General features: G+C 48.1%; 2 protein-coding genes across 3 annotated transcripts in view; both read left to right on the top strand.

Moving 5' to 3' along the window:
• Nucleotides 1–17,144, top strand: part of LOC138760682 (rho guanine nucleotide exchange factor TIAM2) — a 314,168-nt gene that overhangs the window by 121,972 nt on the left and 175,052 nt on the right. The gene's annotated exons all lie outside the window — the stretch shown is intronic.
• On the top strand, nt 11,179–14,381 carry LOC138762375 (uncharacterized PE-PGRS family protein PE_PGRS54-like). The gene is made up of 2 exons (XM_069936142.1): nt 11,179–11,280; nt 12,654–14,381. Exons 1-2 carry the CDS (start codon nt 11,179–11,181, stop codon nt 14,379–14,381), a joined length of 1,830 nt encoding a protein of 609 aa, XP_069792243.1.

Consider the following 17,144-nt stretch of genomic DNA (forward strand, 5'->3'; position numbering starts at 1 on the left):
CACTTGGACCTCAGAGCCTATGCTGGGTGGTGTGGGTCTTTGATGATTGCTGCTGCTCTCCAACGGCAGCATTCCCTGTAGATGTACTCAATAGTGGGGCGGTTCTGCCTGTGATCTCCAGTGATGTCCACTACCTTTTGGAGGGTATTGGTGTCCCCAGGCAAAAATGGTTTCAAAGCTGATATTTAAATAATTTTAAAATGTTGGGAATGTTCAGCAGGCCATTCAGCAACTGAAAGATAAATGGGTTTTGATTGAAATTGATTATACTTTTACAGTTATAAGAATAATAGAATTCAGCTGTGTTTTGACCTGTGATGACTCTTAGCTATCAGATACTTGAATCATAAAGCAATATAGCAACTTCAGCTGTGTACAAGAAACAGGTGAATGCAGAATTATTAAGAAGGCTTCATTTAAGATACACTAGGGAGTCTGCATTCTTTTGTACTGCAGTTTCTTTATAAATTCTGAAGGAGCTGAGTGAGGGCAAGGTCACTCAGATACACAAAGACCACTCTATTGGATGTAATTGTTTAAGATCTGTCTTGGAACTTTCTGGAATGTGATCCCTATTATTGCAAGATATTTACCTGCATTGCATTTGAAACTGGTTTGGAGAATGTCAGCAGTATGAATGGCCTTTCAAAACAATGATGCTGGCATAACATGAAAGATTAATTGGAGACGAATGAATAATTTTTTGTCAAAATCTACAGAGAGTTTGTTCAGATCACAATAGGTAATCATATGTTGTACTTGTGTCAGGTGCTGGTAATTGGCAGCAGGCCTGATGGTGAAACTACTGGAAAAAAAACATACTCGGAGGACTTTTCCTGGACCCAACACACCAATGGCATTGTGGAAAAAAGCAAGTCAGCACCTCTACTTCCTCAGGAGTTTGCAGAGGTTTGGCTCAGGTTTCCCTGAGTGTAAAGCCCTCCAAAAGGCAATGGATCCAGCCCAGGACATCACAGGCAAAAACCCTCCCCACTATCGAGAACATTTGCAGGGAACGCTGCCATTGGAGACAGCAGCAATCGTCAAGGATCCTCATCACCCTGCACATGCTCTGTTCTCCCTGCTGCCATCAGGAAAGAGGTATAGGTATCCAAGACTTGCACCATCAGGTTCAGGAATAGCTGCTACCCCTCCAGCATCAAACTCCTCAACAACAAACTCAATCAAAGACTCATTTAAGGCTCTTACTGGGCACTTTATTGATTTTCTTTTGTTCTCTCTGTATTGTTGAGTCAGTTTGTTTACATTCATTATCTGTTTGCAGCTGTTTGTTTACATGTTTTACACTGTGTACAGTTTATTTTTTGCACTACCAATTAACGGTAATTTTGCAGAAAAAAAGGATCTCAGGGTTTTATGTGACATCGTGTGTGCTCTTGACAATGAATCTGAAATCTGATCATGAAGTGCAAGTCACAAAATTTTAAAGTCAAACTTTGATGTTGCATAGATGAAAAATCAAAGGATCCAGCCAGAACAATGTCTAGGTGCAGGTCAAATCTTTGGAGTTTTGTTTGAGGCAAAGTGTAATACTGGAGACCCAAATTTGTTTGTAAATCTTTTAGCAGCCCTTGAACTTTTTGCTTCACTGCCCCCTGGGTTTCTACCACCACTTTGCAATTTGCAAGAGTTGATCTTTACATAACTGTCAGGCAAATATTATTTCAGGAAATGTATTCGGTTCAAATTGCTGTGGAATTTCAACATGAGGTAATTTCCTTCATTTGAAGCAGTTGCTCTGACTTTAGGGGCCTAGTGTGGGAGTTAAGATTTCCACTGTTAGCATACACTGCTCATTCATGAGAACAGACAATGGAGATGTGGTGATGTGAATATCTACGTTTTTCTTGAAATGTTTGAACTAACAAAGCTGGCTATTTTGTTGTTAAAGCATAAGGAAACTTTTTTTGTATTCAGGTGTGTCTTTCTATTATGAATTCTGTTAGGACTACTAGACTCTATGGGTAAAGGAATATACAGCATTGTACATTTTGATTGGTTTGTATCTATTTCTTAGCGGTCGAGTATACTGTTAGTACAGATTTTCATTGGTGTCTCCCAATACCGGAAGTTAAAGTACAAAACATGTTCATGCTACTTACATTATGCTGAGAATTTACATAGATTTAGAGTTATAATTTATTTCCTAAAAACCAGTTCTACTTTGTAAAATGTGCTTCAAGTAAAATAATACTTTAAAAAATAAAGTGATCATTTAAAAAAAAACTACTTGGGCAATAATTTGAATATTTAAACCTGCTATTAGAAATGAGAAGGGGAAAGTTATCTTTGACCTTTAGAATCTTGAAGCATTTTTCTCTTGTATTGATTGTTTCTTTTGATCGACTTCTCTAAATCTATGTAAATTCTCAGCATAATGTAAGTAGCATGAACATGTTTTGTACTTTAACTTGATTTGGGCAGTGTAGTGTTCACTTATAGTAGAGTTGAAGGGTGTTTAAATTTGCACCAAGATTTGTGAATGCAGACCATTCACTTTTTGTTTGGTCTAACCCCAGCAGAATGCGTGGCTTTTGCATTTTTGTTCATTAAGACAAAGCTGTTGGATCACTTACTGACAAGCACCTGCTATTCTATGCTAATGACTTTTTAATTGGTCATTGAATAATTGTTCATTAAAATACTGGGCAGATGCATGAAATCTGTATCCGTGAAGCAGCAGTCTTTAGTTTTTTTTCTCCAGTTTTTCTCTTTTGAGGGCCTCTTTGTAACCGGCAGCAAGGCAGACTACATGCATCTCTTGCCTTAATTGTAATTGCTCTATGCTGTTGCTTAGTGCCAAATGGCAAGCAGCTGTGTGCAATGATTATCTCACAACGATGTGGGTACATTATGTTATCAATGGATAGGTCAGACCTTGATTGCCAGCAACCAGTGGAAGGAGCAGCCATGGAAACACTGGCACTAATTTTAACCAATCGTACCAGTGTTCTTATTGCCTCAAGCTGATCAGGGTAGAAGTTTCCAGTTTGTCAAGATTATAGGAGAGTGCAGTGAATTAATTGCTATACTATTGTTCAGACACCTGATCAGTTCACTTAGCTGGGCCTCTTACCAATTGGCTGGACAAATACTTGGCAATGCAAAAAAAACCTCGAGGGAGACAGATTATGTTCCACCCAACTTTTCAGTGTGAATGTAGAAAATTTAAAAAAAACAATAGAAATACAATTTTCACCTCAGTGGTCTCTCTCTCTTTGGATGTTCCAGGTAATTATCTTAAGCCTTATGGTCTTGTTATTTCATTGTTTGTATTATATTATTAACTCTGGGCGGTGAATTTTTCTGCAGTAAGGATATTTCCCTTAAGATTGGCATGCTCTTGAACTGTTCTGAGGATTAAGAGTTTAGAAATTTAATCTCCAAACACTGAGCTTGCACAGGAAGTCTGCTATATTAGAAATAGCGATTTAATTAAAACAATGGAAGGATAAAGAATTCACCGGGAGAATATATTGTGAGTTTCAGTGATTAGTTTGCCAAGTTAAAAATGGTTCTGCCTTGTAAAATTGACTGTCCATTTCTCTCCATGGACACTGCCTGACTCACTGAATACCTCCAGGTTTTCTTTGTTTGACTGAGTATTGTTTCCACCAGAACACCATTTGGAGATGGTGTCTGACGTGTGACCAACTTCTGAATTGGCAGTTTGTGTTGAATCGAGCAATATTTAAAATGCTTTGCAAATATTTAAATATAATTTTCACGTTATGTATGTGTTATATAGTCAGGATAATGTGAACTATTTTGTAAGAACACCCTTCTCAGTGTAATAACTGTAGTGCACCACTGTGGGGCGTATGTATGTGTGTGAGCAGTTTCCTGAGATGATGGAAGACATCAGTAAGTAAAATCTCTTCTGTTATTTGAATCTTTCATCTCTAAGTTATTTAAGAAGCCTCCAAGTAACAAAGAAATATAACATGGTGGCAGTGGTATAAGAGAACAAGAATAAAGACATACAATTGATTGTAACTCACTGAAATATGAAGAAAAATAGAAATAAAATTACTAAAAAAAAAAATGGCTGGAGCAACAGCAGTTCACCCAGTGATGGACTGGAAGGCTGAAGACATTGTTGAATCATTTTAAAAAGTTTAAGCAGCAGTGCAATTTGGCATTCAAAATATTTTTAAAAAAAATGTAACAACAAAAGAGAAGGTCAGTTATATCTTCCTCTGGACAGGGGAGAGAGGCTTTGAGTTATTTAATAGCTGGGAGTTTACAGAGGTGGAGAAAAATGATCCAGAGCAGATATTTGTAAAGTTTAGTTCTCACCTTGAACCCAGGTCTAATCATAGAATTAAAGACTATGAATTTCAAGGCTTAATGAAAGACACTGATGAAACTGTTGATGACTTCCTCACTAGACTGAAAATTGTTGCTGCAAAATACAGATTTAAGGATATAGAGGAAAGATTAGTTGATCACCTAATATGGGGGAGTGCCCATCCTGAAGTGCAATAGTCACTTATAGGGAAGGATAGTTTGAACTGGCCAAAGCTATGGACACACCCAGAGCCTTCAAAGCCATGAGGATGCAAATGAAATCCCTATCTATGCAGACCCACCCACATCAAAGAGAGGGAAGGGTTGATGCTATAAAGAACACAATCTGAAAAGTGCAAACCTGCAAGACCTGCAGGAAGTGTAGCAGACAACACCCATTTGATGACCAAAACAAATGCCCCGCATACGGTTCTGAATGTAGAGCCTGTGTTAAAGCAAACCACTGGGTGCAAATCAGATACTGGACATAGAATTCATACACCTTCACGAGATGTCGAGTGAAATGAAAGAAGGAAGCGAGTTGCACACAAGGATGAAAATACAGGGGAAAATCTAGAAAAAGCCTACAACATTTAACCTAAAGGTGAAGCTAGATACTGGATCACAAAGCAACGTCCTTCCACTCAGACTCTACCACCAGATGTTCCCAGACAACATAATAAAAGGGTATCCAAAAGATAGGCTGTTAATATGACATTTACTGTTTCCAATGCACTATGGTGGACCCATGATCAAGCAACTAGGGAGAGCTAAGATCGATGGCTGCCATCAGGGAAAGAACATCCTCTTTACATTCTATGTGGTAGATACAGACAGACCAGCAATTCGAGGTCTGGATAGCTGCCGGGAGTTACAAATAATCTCTGTCAATTATGAGATCCAAATGAAAAAGATATCCAAAAGGATCAACAGAGACACTCCATTGGGGAACTGACCTCCAGTCACAAACAAGGCTGAGCTTATGAGCATGTACCCGGAATGCTTTGATGATTCAGTTGGATGCTTTGGAGACTTTGAATATCACATCGCCATAGATCCAAGCTGCAAACCAATCGTCCCTACCCCAAGGAAAGTCCCAGTAGAGCTTAAGAAGAAGTTGGAGCAAGAACTAAAGGACATGGAAAGGATGCAAGTCAGAGCCAAAGTGACTGAGCCGACTGTCACATTTGTGGCCGAAATGTGAAGTTAATAAAACATCGAATGCAAGTTTTATCAGGTAAACTTCTCAGTGTCTTTATTCTCCGGTTTCCTTTGTTCTCCTGCTTGTGCTCTTATCTCTCTCTCATACCACGTGACTTCCGGTACATCTCATACATATTCATTATCATGACATCCCTCCTTTAATCAGAAATAAACTTTACCTTCACTTACAATATCCCTCGGAAACCTACAAACATCGTAACTAATGGTAATACAATAACTCAACTACATAAAATTTACTTCCTACAGCACTCATACATGCACTTTATGATATAAGATTAAAATACTGTCCCAAAGTTCTTATTAAAACTATGGCACAAAGTCTTCGTATCGTTTGGGCGCTTTCTGGTTTCATTTCGGCCTGCCTGCGATATTGTCGTCGCTTCTCGGTTGTTCACTCTCAGCGTCGGAAATACTGCTCGCCACAGCTTCGGGTGTTTCTGGTAACTGCCTCTGGAACATCATCAGGTCTCTCAGTTTCAGCATCTCGTATTGGCCTTTCAACCTCTTCGCTCGATGTATCTCTGGACTGGTACCTTTTTACACCTGATACATTTTTCTTATACAGGACTCCAGTCGGAGACTTGACTGTCACCATACTGCCACTTCTGGATACGACAGTATAGGGTTGATGGTAATAAGGTGTGTCTAGCTTACCACCAGTTTCATGCCTCACTAGAACATTATCTCCTGGCATGATGTCTGAGTACTTGGCTCCACGTTTTGAATCTGTGTACAGCTTTGCTGCACCTTTCTTTTCAGCATCGTGGTCCCTCATCTCCTGGTCGTCTCGGATTTCCTTTATTTCTGGCATTTTTGTGCGGATTTTTCTCCCAAAAAATGCTTCTGCAGGACTTTTTCCAGTGGTTGCATGAGGCGTTGCTCGATAGACAGCCACATAAGATAGCAATGCTTCTCGCCAATTTTGTCCTTCTGCGTGTGCAATCCTCAATCATTTTTCAATGGACTGATTTTGTCTCTCTACTTCACCGTTGGCTTGCGGCCATTTCGGAGTTACTTTATGATGGTGGATACCTGTGGTCCTCATGTATTCCGCAAATGTCTCTGAAATGAATTGTGGACCATTTTCAGAGTATAATGTAACAGGTAATCCATATCTTGCAAATATCTCTGCTAATGCTTGTATTGTTTTTTCAGTGGTCGTGGACTTCAACACCACGTACTCATAGTATCTGCTGTAGTAATCTATCACTACCATAATTGATTCACCCCTCGGTAAAGTTCCAAGAAAATCAACAGCTACGTCGATCCACGGTCCTGTTGGGAGTTGCGTACTCCGGATCGGTTCTGGCGGATTACTCCTAATTATGATTTGACATCCGTGACAAGTTTTAACAAATTTCTCTGCGTCTTTATCACAACTTGGCCACCATACCTTGGTCCTGAGGTTTTGCTTCATGCGCTAAGGATACGATCTTCGGTCTCAATCTTTGCGGTATCACCAATCTGCAACCTCTCAATACACACTGTCCGATGCAACAAAGTTCGTCTCTAATGGGAATGTAAGCCTTGTGAGTACACTTGTCCCATTGTCCACTCTGTATGCATTCTCTTACTTCCATGAGTTCTGGATCACGTTCGGATTCTCTCTCGACTTCCTTCGTAGTCACAGCTTTCGGTGTCGACTGAATAGCTACGAAGCATACAAAGCTCTCTGTTTCTGTTCCCAATTCTGACTTGGATTGTGGACCACCATCCTTCACCAATCTGGACAGTGGATCTGCAATGTTTGTTTTCCCTGCAATGTGGATTACTTTATATTTGTAGGGTTGTAGTCTGAGTACCCATCTCTCTATTCTGGCACATGGTTTGGTGCATAGATCACCTCTAATGGCTTATGATCTGTGATGAATTCAAATTCAATGCCGCATAAATATGCATGGAACCTCTCACAGGCCCATACAAGTCCGAGTGCTTCTTTCTCTGTCTGAGAGTATCTTCTTTCCACATCTGATAATGATCTGCTGGCATAGGCAATGATTCTTGGTCCTCCATCATGCATCTGGACCAACACGGCTCCTAAACCAACCGGGCTGGCATCCGCTATGACTTTGGTTGATGCCGCCGGATCGTAATATCCAAGAGTTTTTGCATCTGTCAGGCTTTGCTTCAGCGCTGTGAACGCTTTCTTCTGCTCAGATCCAAAATGAAATGGTACACCTTTCCTGGTTAGTTTCCTTAGTGGTTCTGCCACTGTAGCGAAATTAGAAATGAACTTTGCACAAAAATTGACCAATCCCAGGAAACTCCTCACCTCTGTTGCGTTCTGAGGTGCACGTGCCTCTTCAATAGCTTTCACCTTGGCCTCTGCAGGGTTTAGTCCTTCCCGTGTAAGTCTGTGTCCCATGAAGTCCATTTCTGACACACCGAACTGGCACTTGTTTCCATTCACGGTAAGGCCTGCCTCCTGTAACCTAGATAGTACACGCCTCAACAGTTTGTCATGCTCTTCCTTCGTTGGTGCATGAACTATGATGTCGTCAGAAATGTTGGCAACTCCAGGAATGCCTTGAATCACTCGATGGATTTCATACTGGTAGATCTCCGAAGCTGCATTAATTCCAAATAATAGTCTCTTGTAACGATACAATCCACAGTGAGTCACAAATGTTGTTACATCTCGGGAACCTGGATCCAGCTCTAATTGATGATAGCCCCATTTCAGATCAATTTTTGAGAATACCTTGCTGGTAGTTAGTTCTTGAAGTATTTCCTCCACTGTTGGTATAGGGTGTCTTTCTCTAATTATAGCTTCATTGGCCATTCTCATGTCAACACATAGTCTTATGTCACCCTTTGGTTTGGGCACAATCACTACGGGACTGACCCATTGTGTCAAATGTTCCACCGGTTCAATAATGTCTTGTTCGATCAATTCTTTAATTTTGGCTTCAACTTTCCCACAAAGTCCAAACGGAGTTTGGCGCATTGATTGTGCCTTAGGCTTGACTGTTTCATCTACCGCTAGCTTCAATTGTCGACCTTTCAGCTTTCCTACTCCTTGGAAGACTGCGGGGAATTCTTGCTTCATATCCTCATATGACTGAATTGAATTGACACAAGCTCCAATATGAAGTATTGCCAGATCTTGCGCTGTGTCCTCAGCAATGGTTCTCCCCTCTCTTCTATGACCATAAACTCTGCTTCGGTGTACTTATCTCTAGCTTCAACAGTTGCAGCAAAACATCCAATGGTCTGCAATGGCTTGGTTGCTGTGTATGGATACAGTTTCTTGGAACACTTCTTTGAGGTACAGATGATCTTTTTCCTTTTCAACTTCTCCCATAAATGTCGATCAATCACATTACTGTCACTGCCTGAGTCTACAATGACCTGCACTGTCACTCCACCAATGATCACAGGGACCTTCTCATGACGTACATCATTCAACGTAAATTGGTAACAACTCTGTCCCTCCTGGGTATCATCATCGTCACCGTCTATCTGGCGAATGGTATCTTTCTTTCCAGGATACTTTCCTTTCCCCCAGGCTTTGCCTTTGGAAGTTGTACTCTTCCTCTTCTGGTCTGCATTGGACTTGCTTTTGCACTTCTTTGCAAAGTGGTCCTTACCTCCACACTTTCTGCAAACTTTGCCTTTGGCCGGGCAATATGGGTCTTTTCCAAAGTGACCTCGGTTTCCACATCGATAACACTCCACGTCCTGTGTCGGCGTATATCTTGGCTGATTATGGCGATGTGAGAGCCTCTTAATTTGCTGGCTTGAGTTGTCTTTCAGGGTCATGGTATGAAATTGCCCTTCAACAGCCTCTAATGCAGCAGCAATGGCTAAAGCATCGGTGAGTTCCAACTCACTCCCTCTTTCCAGTAGACGTCTTCTGAGTTTATCTGATCTGCAGTGCTGTACGACTTGATCCAATAATTGGTTGTCCAAATCAGCTGGCATGTAATTGCATTCAACAGCTAGCTGGCGTAGTCTCGTCACGTACTGAGCAATTGTCTGGCCATCTTCTTGTCTCGTTCTCTGAAACAAATGGCGTTGAAATGTAGCTTTCGGTGTCACTATATAGTGTGCATTTAATGCATCTACCGCTTTCCGGTACTCATCCTTTCTTCCAGTATTCAAAAGTGTCTTAAATGTTTCCCGAACTGCAGGTCCCGCAGTGAAAAGAAGTAACGCCCTTCTCTGCGCTTTTTGTTCAACTGTACCGGTATCTAGAAATAGGCCACGACTGTCGGCGTAGGATTCAAATTCTTCCAGCCATGCCTTCCACTTCACACTTACAGTGCTTGCATCACCCGTCGGGTCAAAATGAGCAATTCCACTATGTGTTAGAAAGTCACCGTCTGCCCCAGCCATGAGGAAATATTCCAGCCCCCAAAAGTGCTGAGTCAAAGAAAATTCTTATCACCTTGAAGTTCTCTGTAATCCTGTGTAATCTTCTTCAGTCGTTAATTTTCTTCAAGCTTCCTTCATCCTTGTTGCCAATGTCACATTTGTGGCCCGAAATGTGAAGTTAATCAAACATCGAACGCAAGTTTTATCAGGTAAACTTCTCAGTGTCTTTATTCTCCAGTTTCCTTTGTTCTCCTGCTTGTGCGCTTATCTCTCTCTCATACCACGTGACTTCCGGTACATCTCATACATATTCATTATCATGACACCAACTGACTGGGTAAATTCCATAGGGTCCAAGAAAAACCAAATGGCCACTTGAGAATACGTCCGGACCCTAAAGACTTAAATCAAGCAATGAAAAGCGCTGACATGAAACCCCCAGCAGAACTTCTAAATGGCTGGATATATGAAACAACTGTGCCAAGCAAAATAAACCCTCCAGAAAACCAAGAGGAAACCAGAAGACTAGCTGGCACGCAAGAAGGAGGACACCAGCATTATAACAAACATGCACGAGCATTGCTGGGCTTTTCAAAGGGCAGCATGTGCATATTCAAGAGCCGATGTTGAAAACATGGACCCCAACAAAGGTCATTAGAGAAGCTGAGACATCAAGATCATACGTCGAGACAAACTCTGGCAATCAGCTGAGGAGGAACAGAATTCTCATCCAGCTGACACCAGATGCAATGAAGTGGAAAGCTTTAATACCAGCAAAGCCTGCAACACTAATATCAAGTGAGGTACCAAGTGAAGAGACCACAACCGCTAATACCGAAACAACATCAACACAGCAACTGTCAGGTGAAGCACAACAAGCTACATCACCTACACGTGTATCAGCAACACAGAGTCCAACGGTCGCAGCCAAGTCCATAAGATGGCGAAGCAACATACTGCTGCCTGTGCGATATCGATAAGATCTATTTAAAAATAATTTGTGTAAATAAACTCGTGTACAAGTTCAGTTACTTAAGTTGCACTGGATAGAAAGTAATAACACTAAATTTTTTATTTATCTTGAGATAAAGTCAGGATAATGTGAACTATTTTGTAACCACATAAGAATACACCCTTCTCAATGTAGTAACTGTGTGGTGTATGTGTGAACAGTTTCCTGAGCTGGTGCAAGACATCAGTAAGTAAAGTCTCTTCTGTTATTTGAATCTTGCATTTCTAAGTTATTTAAGAAGCCTCCCAAGTAACACAAGCCGCTTTCAGGTGGAATCATCTGCAGAATGCAGCTCCAGAGCAGGCTGCGTGTCTATGAAGAGACGTTCAGGTGGCAGTGCTGAAGGACGTGTTCTGCCAACTGAAAGGTCAGAAGCGGGGAGAGGGGTCACAGAGCAAACGCCGTCTCCAAGCAGGGTCAGCAGTCTGACAGCTCGCCTCCCCGCGGCCTGACAGCTCGCCTCCCCGCGGCCTGACAGCTCGCCTCCCCGCGGCCTGACAGCTCGCCTCCCCGCGGCCTGACAGCTCGCCTCCCCGCGGCCTGACAGCTCGCCTCCCCGCGGCCTGACAGCTCGCCTCCCCGCGGCCTGACAGCTCGCCTCCCCGCGGCCTGACAGCTCGCCTCCCCGCGGCCTGACAGCTCGCCTCCCCGCGGCCTGACAGCTCGCCTCCCCGCGGCCTGACAGCTCGCCTCCCCGCGGCCTGACAGCTCGCCTCCCCGCGGCCTGACAGCTCGCCTCCCCGCGGCCTGACAGCTCGCCTCCCCGCGGCCTGACAGCTCGCCTCCCCGCGGCCTGACAGCTCGCCTCCCCGCGGCCTGACAGCTCGCCTCCCCGCGGCCTGACAGCTCGCCTCCCCGCGGCCTGACAGCTCGCCTCCCCGCGGCCTGACAGCTCGCCTCCCCGCGGCCTGACAGCTCGCCTCCCCGCGGCCTGACAGCTCGCCTCCCCGCGGCCTGACAGCTCGCCTCCCCGCGGCCTGACAGCTCGCCTCCCCGCGGCCTGACAGCTCGCCTCCCCGCGGCCTGACAGCTCGCCTCCCCGCGGCCTGACAGCTCGCCTCCCCGCGGCCTGACAGCTCGCCTCCCCGCGGCCTGACAGCTCGCCTCCCCGCGGCCTGACAGCTCGCCTCCCCGCGGCCTGACAGCTCGCCTCCCCGCGGCCTGACAGCTCGCCTCCCCGCGGCCTGACAGCTCGCCTCCCCGCGGCCTGACAGCTCGCCTCCCCGCGGCCTGACAGCTCGCCTCCCCGCGGCCTGACAGCTCGCCTCCCCGCGGCCTGACAGCTCGCCTCCCCGCGGCCTGACAGCTCGCCTCCCCGCGGCCTGACAGCTCGCCTCCCCGCGGCCTGACAGCTCGCCTCCCCGCGGCCTGACAGCTCGCCTCCCCGCGGCCTGACAGCTCGCCTCCCCGCGGCCTGACAGCTCGCCTCCCCGCGGCCTGACAGCTCGCCTCCCCGCGGCCTGACAGCTCGCCTCCCCGCGGCCTGACAGCTCGCCTCCCCGCGGCCTGACAGCTCGCCTCCCCGCGGCCTGACAGCTCGCCTCCCCGCGGCCTGACAGCTCGCCTCCCCGCGGCCTGACAGCTCGCCTCCCCGCGGCCTGACAGCTCGCCTCCCCGCGGCCTGACAGCTCGCCTCCCCGCGGCCTGACAGCTCGCCTCCCCGCGGCCTGACAGCTCGCCTCCCCGCGGCCTGACAGCTCGCCTCCCCGCGGCCTGACAGCTCGCCTCCCCGCGGCCTGACAGCTCGCCTCCCCGCGGCCTGACAGCTCGCCTCCCCGCGGCCTGACAGCTCGCCTCCCCGCGGCCTGACAGCTCGCCTCCCCGCGGCACGGGGGCAGCCGGCGGGAGCGGGGGCACGGGGGCAGCCGGCGGGAGCGGGGGCACGGGGGCAGCCGGCGGGAGCGGGGGCACGGGGGCAGCCGGCGGGAGCGGGGGCACGGGGGCAGCCGGCGGGAGCGGGGGCACGGGGGCAGCCGGCGGGAGCGGGGGCACGGGGGCAGCCGGCGGGAGCGGGGGCACGGGGGCAGCCGGCGGGAGCGGGGGCACGGGGGCAGCCGGCGGGAGCGGGGGCACGGGGGCAGCCGGCGGGAGCGGGGGCACGGGGGCAGCCGGCGGGAGCGGGGGCACGGGGGCAGCCGGCGGGAGCGGGGGCACGGGGGCAGCCGGCGGGAGCGGGGGCACGGGGGCAGCCGGCGGGAGCGGGGGCACGGGGGCAGCCGGCGGGAGCGGGGGCACGGGGGCAGCCGGCGGGAGCGGGGGCACGGGGGCAGCCGGCGGGAGCGGGGGCACGGGGGCAGCCGGCGGGAGCGGGGGCACGGGGGCAGCCGGCGGGAGCGGGGGCACGGGGGCAGCCGGCGGGAGCGGGGGCACGGGGGCAGCCGGCGGGAGCGGGGGCACGGGGGCAGCCGGCGGGAGCGGGGGCACGGGGGCAGCCGGCGGGAGCGGGGGCACGGGGGCAGCCGGCGGGAGCGGGGGCACGGGGGCAGCCGGCGGGAGCGGGGGCACGGGGGCAGCCGGCGGGAGCGGGGGCACGGGGGCAGCCGGCGGGAGCGGGGGCACGGGGGCAGCCGGCGGGAGCGGGGGCACGGGGGCAGCCGGCGGGAGCGGGGGCACGGGGGCAGCCGGCGGGAGCGGGGGCACGGGGGCAGCCGGCGGGAGCGGGGGCACGGGGGCAGCCGGCGGGAGCGGGGGCACGGGGGCAGCCGGCGGGAGCGGGGGCACGGGGGCAGCCGGCGGGAGCGGGGGCACGGGGGCAGCCGGCGGGAGCGGGGGCACGGGGGCAGCCGGCGGGAGCGGGGGCACGGGGGCAGCCGGCGGGAGCGGGGGCACGGGGGCAGCCGGCGGGAGCGGGGGCACGGGGGCAGCCGGCGGGAGCGGGGGCACGGGGGCAGCCGGCGGGAGCGGGGGCACGGGGGCAGCCGGCGGGAGCGGGGCCACGGGGGCAGCCGGCGGGAGCGGGGGCACGGGGGCAGCCGGCGGGAGCGGGGGCACGGGGGCAGCCGGCGGGAGCGGGGGCACGGGGGCAGCCGGCGGGAGCGGGGGCACGGGGGCAGCCGGCGGGAGCGGGGGCACGGGGGCAGCCGGCGGGAGCGGGGGCACGGGGGCAGCCGGCGGGAGCGGGGGCACGGGGGCAGCCGGCGGGAGCGGGGGCACGGGGGCAGCCGGCGGGAGCGGGGGCACGGGGGCAGCCGGCGGGAGCGGGGGCACGGGGGCAGCCGGCGGGAGCGGGGGCACGGGGGCAGCCGGCGGGAGCGGGGGCACGGGGGCAGCCGGCGGGAGCGGGAGCACGGGGGCAGCCGGCGGGAGCGGGAGCACGGGGGCAGCCGGCGGGAGCGGGAGCACGGGGGCAGCCGGCGGGAGCGGGAGCACGGGGGCAGCCGGCGGGAGCGGGAGCACGGGGGCAGCCGGCGGGAGCGGGAGCACGGGGGCAGCCGGCGGGAGCGGGAGCACGGGGGCAGCCGGCGGGAGCGGGAGCACGGGGCTGGGGCAGCCGTCCCTGAGAATCCTGACTTATTGAAAACTCTCACCTTCTAAAATAGTGGGATTTGTGTGCGTGCGTAAGCCTGATGATGCTTTCAGGTGCAACGGGGGATTCTTGGAGAAGGATATTATACCTACAGGAGAAGGGTTGTGTAGGTAAACCTCCTGGCCGGGTTCTCCACTTTCACCCGACAGCCGTATAGGAGTACTTTATAGTCGGGTATTGTGGCCACCTGAAAGTGGCTACAGAGACAAACAGTATGTACTCTGGCAATCTGAACTTTGAACTTTCATGCAGGTTTTCTTCTCCAAATGTGTGCGACTCGAACTCGTATTGTTTAAAAAATGCTGCACAGAGAAAAGTTGCAATGTGATTATGTTTTTGTTCAATGATTCATTGTATCGAATGTACTGAAGAGAAGGGCTGCACGTTGCAATTTTTTTTGAATCTCGATTCATGATGCTGTCTGAGCAATGAATTCCTTTAAGCAAAAGTGATTGATTTGATATTTTTCTCCGCCCCATCCCTTGACATAGATGTATGATAATATTAGCTTTGAAATCCTTGAGTTATGTAAACATTCCTTACTTGGTGTTATAGTTATAATATATCTAAAAATTAATGTTCTCCTCTGTATTGATCTGACTTGTAGAACAAAGCAGTTGCAAAATGTGCTTTAAGAAGGAGATCATCAACATTTCCTTGGTAGTTCCATTAGAATTTCCATTACAGGTGATGTTTTGGCAGCCAGTTGATGAAGCAGCTATTTCTGATAGGCAGACATGCTCTTGATCGATGAGAAGAATGGAACATTGTGGCAAATGTAATACTTGTACCTGATGGTCCACGCTATATGGATCAGGTCAAAATGGGTTGGAAATATTGGAATATTTGGAATAAGTGTTAATGACTTGACTTTAAAAATAAATTGAATTTATAAAGCAAATTAAAGTTTCATGAAAATTAGTTTATCTTTGTTTTCACCTTGATTCTAAATGCACCTAGATAGCTAATTGCATTGTTAATAAACCAAATATTATTTAATAAAACCCAAATATTTGAATTAAAAAGAAATGTATTAGAATTTATCAGAATTTTTCAGCTGTATAATGTGAAATATAGGACTGAAGACCAAGCCTGTTAGGAAAATTGAATTCCTTCACAAAGACGTTTTATTCTCTAATTCATTTATATTTTGGTGGTTAAATATGATACTTGAACAGTTTGTTTAGAAACTTTGTGCAAAAACATGGATGAAATTAGTCATTAGGTAGTTTAGATAGACTCACCATTTATCATGACTTTTGAAAGAGTAAAATGTGAAAAGGAAGGACATTTTATGTTTGATGTAGCTGTCAAACTGGTAATTGAGATTTTGTCTCAGGAGTACTCCTATAGTTAGGAATATTGGGTAGCAGGATTATGTTGCAATTTGATGCATAATTCAATATTTAGCCATAATGGGGGTAGACTGGCATGGTTGGTTAAGTAGCATTGGTGCTATGCAACAGGAGAATTGTGACAAAACCAAAGTTACTTCAGAAGAGAGGTTAACTCATTGCAGTCAGAAAATTACTTGTGAGTTCACAATGGCTCTCATCCTGCCCCAAAATCCCACCAATAACCATCATCCCATTCTCCTTGCAAACACACTGCTCTTTCAATATCCATGTCCCACATCTACTGGCCAACTGAGATAAAAGATGCATATTCTTTGGCTGTGCATTATGAATTGTTCCTACTGTTTTATTCCCTCAGCGGAGCAGATAAAACCTTGACATCTGGATAATTCCAGGCATCATCATCAGCTTTTTTACAACTTCAGTCTCACAAGAATTTTTCTTTCAAGATGCTGTTTGGGAAATATCAATTAGCATTTATTCACTGGTTTATTTAAATTTGGGATTAGAATGTGTTTATTATAATAACCTTTTGCTGTGTTGTAACATTATAAATTATTGCAGATAAATACAAATTGAAGTCACAGCAATACTACTTTAAAGATTCTTAAACTCTTTAATTTGCAAGATTTGTTTGAAAAATCCTTGACTTAGGTTTTTTTTGTAACCTAGAAAGGAAGTATGATCTTCTATGTATTTTTTGATTAGATTAGGTTGTAACTTTTTTCTAGTGGCAGACTTAGCCCCACAATGCAACATGAGGTGAATTAAATAATTCACAGCACAGATGAAAAATAAGACACTGATAGATTATTTTGTATAAGATGTTTGCCTACTGCAAGGCAGATGGATATGCCACCGGCAAGATCTGCCTAAGCTCTCACGGTCAGTCTCACGGTCAGTCTCACGGTCAGTCTCACGGTCAGTCTCACGGTCAGTCTCACGGTCAGTCTCACGGTCAGTCTCACGGTCAGTCTCACGGTCAGTCTCACGGTCAGTCTCACGGTCAGTCTCACGGTCAGTCTCACGGTCAGTCTCACGGTCAGTCTCACGGTCAGTCTTTGGAAGGCCATAATTTTGGGTCACTGGTTTCTTCCAACATCTGTATTTTAATTACACAGCTGACCATAAATGTTGAAGTGAGGCAAGTAGACCAGATAGGTTTGAGCTGATATAAATTGTTCAGTTTTGTTCTGTTGGCCATCATTTCGATCTGCTATAATAGTTTGCAAGAATTCTCTGTGCACCTTTGCAATCTTTGCAGTTCTGAATCCTTCATTCTGAATACATCCTTTAAACACATTTTCAGGCAGAAATGTTTGCATGTAATCAGAAAAAAGTAAAAATACTGGTAGCCAAAATGATCCCTTTCAAAATGATTGGGAGGCAGGACATTGGG

Source organism: Narcine bancroftii, chromosome 4 (assembly GCF_036971445.1).
Source record: "Narcine bancroftii isolate sNarBan1 chromosome 4, sNarBan1.hap1, whole genome shotgun sequence".
NCBI classification, from domain to species: Eukaryota; Metazoa; Chordata; class Chondrichthyes; order Torpediniformes; family Narcinidae; genus Narcine; species Narcine bancroftii.